This window comes from Polistes canadensis, unplaced genomic scaffold, assembly GCF_001313835.1.
Source record: "Polistes canadensis isolate GaletaPanama2010 unplaced genomic scaffold, ASM131383v1 scaffold_76, whole genome shotgun sequence".
Classification (NCBI taxonomy): Eukaryota; Metazoa; Arthropoda; class Insecta; order Hymenoptera; family Vespidae; genus Polistes; species Polistes canadensis.
Window position 1 is genome coordinate 46,132 of NW_014569623.1, and position 8,614 is coordinate 54,745.

Consider the following 8,614-nt stretch of genomic DNA (forward strand, 5'->3'; position numbering starts at 1 on the left):
ATTTGTGTCCTGTTACAAAATGATGTTCGGCTAACGCAGTAATATTACTTTTTTGAGCATTTATAGATTTGCAATCATTTTTATGTTGTTCTAGTCTTTTCTTKAATTTTWGTTTWGTTKGTCCMATGTAGCATTTGTCACATACACAAGGTATTTTATAGACTAGATTAGATTGTTCTAGTTTATCAACCTTGTCTTTTAGTTTAGTGAATATTGAATTTATTATTTTTTTTTATATTTTACATCCCATTTTATCATTCTCAAATCATTTAACTAACTTACCATACTGTACTTAACATTATTTATCCAAATTCTTTAGAATTTGGATAAATAATGAATTTCATAGTTGTGGTGCAATTGTTAGTAATAATAAGCAATGTTTTTGACAATACACCTACAAGATATATACGAAATTCATTTCCTACATTTTTCATCTTATTCTTTCATTTTTAAGTATTGTGACTCACTAACTCGCTATGGTATACCTAAAAACATGCTTAAAAATGTTAGAAATGAAGCAACAAAAGATGTTTTCATTCTACTAATCCGAATCTATCGTTCAATCTTCACGTTTTATTCCATTGGGTTTAGAATGTCTCTAAAGTTTTCTGTCAGTTTAAACATGGACGATTTAAAAAATGACAACAGGGATTTCAACGTAAATTGACGTTTACAATTTTTGGTATATTTAAACACATTCCTAAATTTTATATCTTCTCGATATGTTTATGTTTTTTCTCTTTTACACAAATCCTTATAAAAATATAATATTTAAAAAAAAAATAATAACGAAATGAAATAATTATTTATGAATAATATATAATCATCACATTTGAAATTAAAATATTAAATTTTTTATATGTTATTTGATCAAAAAAATTTCGAATTAGATAATAAATGAAAACTGTACGCTGAACGTGACAAATTATTGAGCCCTTTTCTTGTTGATAATTGATTTATTTTGTTTTTTTTTTTTATTCGAACAAAATATTAAAAAATACACGTCCAAAGTAGGATATTTGATGTGCCATAATTGCATACGTTCGTCGTATATAAAATACGTTGCATTTTATATGAAACAACTATAATCTCTCGTAGTAGAGAAAGGGTACAGGTGCATGGAATGTTTTTTTCACTTAATTTAGTAAAGAATGCGAAAGCATGCTATAACTGCTCCGCTGTATTTATATTTCGACACTTTGAAATCTTAACTATGAATGAAAGTGACGAAGGTTTAGGGGATCTCAACAGGATACCACAAATAAACATGTCCCGAACATGGAAACAGTTTGACAAAAATGGTTATTGTGCGGTTTACAGAACTCAACTTCTTCCCTTACTCATTATTATAATAAAAGAAAAAAAAAGGTGAAAAAAAAGGAAAGGAAAATATTCCAAAAGAAATGGATAAAGTTAACAAGGATCTTGTCAATGGATTATGGGAGTAGGCGGGGCTAAGTTAACGTTACGAAAAAAATCATGCTATTATGATGTTCATACAAGAGGAGAAAAAAAAAATATGCACGGTATGCAGTCCCCACCTATGTAGTCATCATTGTATTCCGTCCTTATGGTAATAAATCATTCAAAAAAAAAATAAAAAAGAAAAGAAAAGAAAAGAAAAGAAAAAGATTCGAAAGAAATAAGAAAATAATAGCGATCATCCCCGGCTTCAAGAATTCTCTGCGTAAAGAAATAAAAAGAGAAAGAGAAGAAAGGGTGGAGTGAAGGGAAAAAATGGAGAAACGTCTAAGCATTTTTATTCTCTCAAAGAACTTAGAAGACCTTTCATGTCATTCTTTTACATAACAAACCGATTTCGTGTGCCTTTAACGTAAAAAATACTTAAAAATAAAACTTTTAGAATAAATCATCCGTTTTATTCAATAAACAATATTTATGTTTTCTTCCTTTTAATCCAAACCACATACACACCGTTCGAATACTTTCTCTAATAATAATATTTAACATCCATTGATGTCTTTGGAATCGACATCAATGTCGTTACAATTTACAATAAATCAAAAAAAATGTCTACAATGTTATTCTGTCAATCATATTTAATCTGATAACTAATCCGAAAGATTAAAATTTTTTTAAGAATGGATGAATCATTTCTAAAATGTTAGAAAATATAAGAGAGAAAGAGAGAGAGAGGGGTGGGGGAAACAAGAGAAAGTAGGAAGGAAGGAAGGGTTGGAAGGGTGGGAGGGAGGAAGAAAAAGGTTGGGGTAAAGAGTTAATGATCCGTGAAATTATTCCAAGTGGTTAAGAAAGGATAGAAATAAAGGAAAAGAGAGTGAGAGAGAGAGAGAGAGAGAGAGAAAGAGAGGTAATCTTTTAAAACGAGAAGAATCAGCGAGCTAGAAGAATTACCTTTTTAGCTAATATGAAATAAGTATGGTTGAGTCGTCAGTTAGGATGTTCATTCGTCCGAACTAAACGATTATACCCTAGTTTCACAGCGATCATTCATAAGTTAATATCGTTCAACCTCGAATGAGAATGTTTTTGCAAAAAAATTAATCTGCAATGGAAAAAAAAATTTATAATCTTGATCGTTATTATATTTTCAAGTAAAATTCTGTTCTCAGTTTAGACTTTTGATCGTTTGGTCAAAGTAAAGAAGAAGAAGAAGAAGAAGATGAAGAAGGAAAAGACCCAGAAGGGCAGGTAGAAAAATAGTTTCGTATATTGTTGCTTGAATATTGTTGGTTACAAATTTCACGATAAACGAAACGAAGAAATAAGAAAAAGGATGTAAAAAATGTAAAATTACGTGTTCGTTGAGAGATAAGTGTAAGAAAAAAATGATACAACGGTTTGATACGATTGATATTGATCAAATTCGTAAAAATAATTCGGATCGTTGAAACAGAAAAATAAGATGACCTTGATAAAATCGTATAAAGAAATTCGACAAGAATTATAACCTAAAATTACGAAACACGGTGTTTTATTTCTAATCAATAATTCAGTTTCTTAGATATTTAATATATACTACGCAAAGTTATTCAAAAATTTCGAAATATATTACGGAATATGTGAAATTGCAACAAGTGATTGATTTAAATCAATTAAACAAACATTCTAGGGTAATTGATTAAAAATAATTGATGAAAATGAAATTAGGCGAATAGAGAATAAGTTTGATGTTAAATCGAATGTCCCTCGTTAAAGATTTCACGATAGACGAAGCAAGAAAATAGGTAGAGAAGAAGAAAAAAAGAGAAATAGAGGAAGTGACAGGTTCATAGTTGAACAATAGTAGTAGGATATTAGCCGGAAGAAGGTGGCTTTGTTGTAGAGCAAAAAGAGACTGAGAGAGAGGAGTAGGAGAAGGGGGAGGGGTGAATAAGGTAAATGGAGGGGAGGGATTGGAGATTTATTTAAGTCCCTTTGGCCCGTCGGCTTGACAAGAGTAGGACTCGCGTAAACACACTCGTTTCTCCTTGTTCAACCGTGGCTGTTTGTCCCAAGTACGTTCGAGTAAGTACTCGAGGGTTGCTGAGGAGAAGTATAAGTACTACCAATAGAAGGGGTCAAGAGAGAAAGAGAGAGAAAGAGTAGGAAAAGTAAAAGAAGAGGACACAACAATATCAGCAACAGCAGCAATAGGAACGGTAGTAACAGCAACAGAAGACCAGACCAGACCAGACCAGCCCAGACCGAACCAGACCAGAGTCGGAGCAAAAGAGAAGTAGTGGTGGTAATATTGATGGTGGTGGTGGTGGAAATACTCGTGGTGGTGGTAGTTGTTTAGTGGTGGTAGCTCGTTCAACGTTAGGTTTCATAGGAGTTTCGAGGTGGGGCAGGAAAGAAAATGGGCGTTGGTATTGTAAATGGGCGTTACACTTGTACAACCCCTAAACCAATGAGAACTCACACTATAGTTAATGCGACACGCCCATCAGATACGTCAGCGTACTATCAGAGATCCTGATTGGTTGTAGCTCGTTCGGTAGGCGATAACCAAGCGAGTGGTGGGGGTAAGGTGCTTTCGGTTTTCCTCGCCAGAGGGGGAACCGGGACGGTGCGGAGTGGCACGGAAGAAGGTCGCTGAAGTGGTGTGAGTGCTCGCGAGTCAGTCGCAGACTGGAGTGCCCTGTGAGAGCAGGGGACGGACCACCGACACCAACTGGCATAACCAATCGCTCGTGTTCTCTCGCAAAGCCCAAAGCATTCTAAGTCTGTCCGAATGTCCGTCCCGTCGTCCGTACTTTCTCTCGTTATTCTTATTATTATCGTATCGCACGTATCGGACACGCGTTTTCGGTCTTTCTTCTGCTGTTGCTGCTGCTGCTATTGCTGTTGCTGTTTCTACGCGACGCGATATTTATTTTATTCTACATTAATATCACGTGAAACTCTACGTAGTTCGTGCCACGAGTTCATTTTATTCTTTTTATTATTATTATTCATTATAATAATAATAATATTGTCATCAACATCAACATCTTCATCGTCATCATCATCGTCATTGTCATCAACAACATCTTCATTATTATTATTATTATCATCATCATTATCTTCAAAGACATCGTTTGATCGAGTTACTGTTCGTTATAATACGATTGGTATTTAAAATAAGAAGAAATTGATATACACTACGTGTTTGTATATCCGAAAATACTTATCGAATCTATAAAGATAAATAAAAAAAAAAAAAAGAAAAAAAATAAATAAATAAATATCGTTTAGTGCAATAAAATAAAACGTCAGATTAGAAAGAGACAAACAGAGTATGCTTTCATCAGGGGACCCTTTAGAGCCTAACGGCAAGACGCCCTGATGGCTAGACCATCATTATCCTCGTTACAAATTCGTCACGCCACGAGGACAACGATAACAACAAAAACAACAACGACAACGACAACAACAACAATCAAGAAGACGACCACCAAAACAACCAAAAAGAAGAAAACGAGCCTAGAGACCTTTAGTGATCGAGTGTTTTAGTGCACTGCGCGAGTGATCAGCACTATTTGTGCTATTGTGTTGCGAATATTTTTTTTAAACCACCCCTCCTCCCTCCCCGCTCCCTCCTCCTAACCCTCCCTCGTTTATCGTTCCGTTAGAACAGATCTACGAGGAAGGAACGAGTTTGTTGATACATTCGATCAAGATATGTCGGCCTACGCTCAATTCGGATATTCCTATCCGTCGGCTTCCCAGGTATGTTGTTGTTTCTATCTTTATTGATATTTTTTTATTTTTTGTTTTTTTTTTGTTTTTTGTTTTTTGTTTTTTTTCTATAAACAAAACAAAATTTATATGATATTCCGTTCGGGGTGGGTTTGTTGAAAGAGTGTTATTTATCTCCGATGTATTATTTATGCGAATCGTGTCAATGGTATTCGTTTTTATGCACAGTGTGAAAAATATACAATAGATTGATATTTCGGAGACATGTTAGGAATTTTGATCATGGTGATTGAATAATCTAAGATTGATCTATTGGTTGTTATTAGAAGATATGACATTAATTTCTAGTAATTGACAGGTTAAATGTGTAAACTATGGTTGATATCATTTTCATGGGGGAATTAGGATTTATGATTATGATGATCGAGGAATTTGAAAATGAAAGAAAATATGAGCCTGATTGGTTATTCGTATCAATCGTATTTATTGATAATAAGTGTAGTGCGTAAATATGCAATTGATTAAATTTAAGATAATTATTCGGATCTACAAAGCAATTCTATTAATAATGGTTGTTATGTATAGTTTGTTAAAAAAAAGTTAATAAAATTAAGGACAAATATTCGGATTTACGTATGATCGTATTGATAGGATATTCTGAAAATGATCTATAATTTATAGATCGTTCGTGAAAATTTGATCTTTTAGATCATCCGAAAATTTCAATGATAATAATTGATAACAGATATAATGCATTTATTGTCTTAAATGTATTCGATATAATTCGTAAGATAACTTTTAGATATTTGATCGCATCGATCGAAAATAATAAAAATAATTTGCAATATGTATTACGCTGAAAATAAAAATACGCGCAATCTACACGATGTAATTTAAATTAATTGTTATCATAATATGTGTGCAATTTTTTTAAAACAAATTTCATCGAATTTAGAACAAAAATTAGAATTCGTTATGATTAATAATTGCGAACGATGTAAATGATCTAAAACGTATTGTTAGATAATACGATTGTTCAAAATAAATTATTAAATCGGTGCAATGTAAAAATTCGTAAGAAAAATTGTCTATGTTATTCGTAAAAAGATCGAAAAACTAACTGTGTAATACAATATTCAAAAATGTGGCTTTCGTTGTCACAAAAAACTCTTTAGCAATAATAATAATAATAAAAAAGAAAAGAAAAATTAGGTAAAATATATAAACGGCATAAAATAACAGAACGAAAGAAGAAAATGAAAATTGGTCAGAAAAATATTTCAAATAACCGCGATTATAGAGTAGAAAAAAAAAATAATAAAATGATCTATAATGAATTATAGGAAAAGTGTGATAATATCTATTGATGTCACTCAAATAAAATTAAAATAAAACGATTTCGATAATAATAATAAAAAATAAAACAAACGTAACGCGCGCTGAGAGAGTGGATAATATTAAAAAATAAAATTGAAAAGGAAAAAAAAAATATAATGAAGAAAGATTTTATGAGATTTATGATCGAATTGATCGGATAATGTGAAATCGATCGTTGGATCGATTAGTTGCACCTGTCTATACTTCAGAAACTTAACCGACGGCCGTCGCATACTGAACGTTGTCTTCGCATCTCGTGAAACTTAACGACCATAACTTATAATATCTTAACGTATATTAATAATAATAATAATAATAATAATAATAATAATTTAATTCATAGTTCGTAATATATCGATTTCATTGAAGTATCATTTTCGTTATGCTCTTCTTAGAATTTGAAATCATACTTGTATAACTTAACATTATTTTTTTTATTTAAATATAATTTGGATTATCGTTTTAACATACTAATCAATTAACGTGAGATTTAATATATACGTAATTGAGATGAATATTTTTAATATTACATTGGTATAATTGTTATTTAACTCGTTATTCGATACAATAATTTTAGGTGAAGATCGTTTTTTTTTTTTTTACATCTCTCATTTTTTTTCCAAAAAAGAAGTTGAAGTAAGATTTGCATTAGGATTAATCGTATCGGTTAGGTTAGAATTTGTGATTTGATATTTATTTTATTTGTTATTTATAACACTGTTTTCTATTATCAAAATAATAAACTTCGATCGTGTAAAAATTTAGGAAATTTTTTAAACATTTGCGCGTATAAAATTTATTATTAAATGTTTATAATTATTTTTGTTGAATACGATTAAAGTATAATAATCGTTATGTCGTGTGTAGCAATTTTTTTTTATTAATTGTTAATTAATAAATATATTTGTCAATGTATAATTAAACGTATGAGTCGTTCAAAGTATGAAATTGATTAGGTGTATTAAACAATATATGGGAAAAATATACAAAATTATTGTACACTTTATTTATTTATTAAAATCATTCAAAATTCTGGTCAATTATTAAATAGTGTCAAATGTTAACTATTAATAAATTTATTGATGTTCACATTTAATTTGAATTAAGTCGTAAGTATATAATACACAAGTTTTTAGATTATCAAATTAATTAACTAAACAATCTAGAAAATATACAAAATTATTATCAATTATTAGTTAATATTAATCCGAGAATTAAAAAATAAAATAACAAATCATTTATTTAATATTAAATAATATTATTAATATTAAATTTATTAAGTTCCCAAATTAATTAACTAAATATAAACGAAAAACTGAGGATGAATTTACAAAAAATTACGCATACAAATATTATCATTTACAAACAACTATTAATCTTAATTCTAAACAGAGAAAAAAAAAATTAAATTTCAATTACATCTTAATCTGAAAAATTGTGTGTGTATACCAAAAGTTGCATAAAAAATTCTCAGAAGTTAATCAATTAGAATAACGAGCAGTGGGGGGAAAGGGGGGTTTCAATAATCGTGTTTACGTTGCTTCAGATAATACGAAATATAACAAAACAAATAGAATGTACAATCAGAAGAAGCTTTGTTAATCATTCGAAAAATAACGTTTAATTGATTAGTCCGATGGGAGGGGTAGAGGGGTAGGACGAATCCGTTGACGTTGAAGTTGGGCAAAGACGTGCAGTGCTCGTTGAGAATAGGATAGATTTATCGTGCTAATTTTACTCCCCCCGAGTCGAAGAGTAATCTCGAACTAATTTAAGTATGTTGACGTATCTACGTTCTCTCTCTCTCTCTCTCTCTCTCTCTCTCTTTCTGTTTCTGTTTCTGTTTCTTTCTCTCTTTCATATATGTCGCTTCACTCGCTATAATCTAAATTTATCTGAGCTTTATTAAAATTATAACGCAGTCCTACTTGCTTCTGGATGTTTATTATATCAAACGATACTCTTATTAGTCTAATAAAAATAATAACAAGAACAATATTTATTATTTAATATATTTTTGTATATTACAAAATGTATTATATATTATTTAGGATATATATAAATAATAAACTATAAAATTATTATAATTTGT

The 8,614-nt window shown here is 30.4% G+C and overlaps 1 protein-coding gene across 2 annotated transcripts in view; it reads left to right on the forward strand.

Moving 5' to 3' along the window:
• The window catches only part of LOC106786553 (homeobox protein araucan-like), a 145,261-nt gene that overhangs the window by 44,272 nt on the left and 92,375 nt on the right, over positions 1 to 8,614 (forward strand). Inside the window, exon 1 of one of the 2 annotated variants that reach the window (XM_014748060.1) lies at positions 4,070 to 5,175. The exons of the other annotated variant lie outside the window; for it this stretch is intronic. Within the exon in view, the coding sequence (XP_014603546.1) occupies positions 5,128 to 5,175 (48 nt within the window). The 5' untranslated portion in view covers positions 4,070 to 5,127. Of the gene's footprint in view, positions 1 to 4,069; positions 5,176 to 8,614 lie in introns of those variants that run through there. 2 annotated transcript variants of the gene reach the window in all.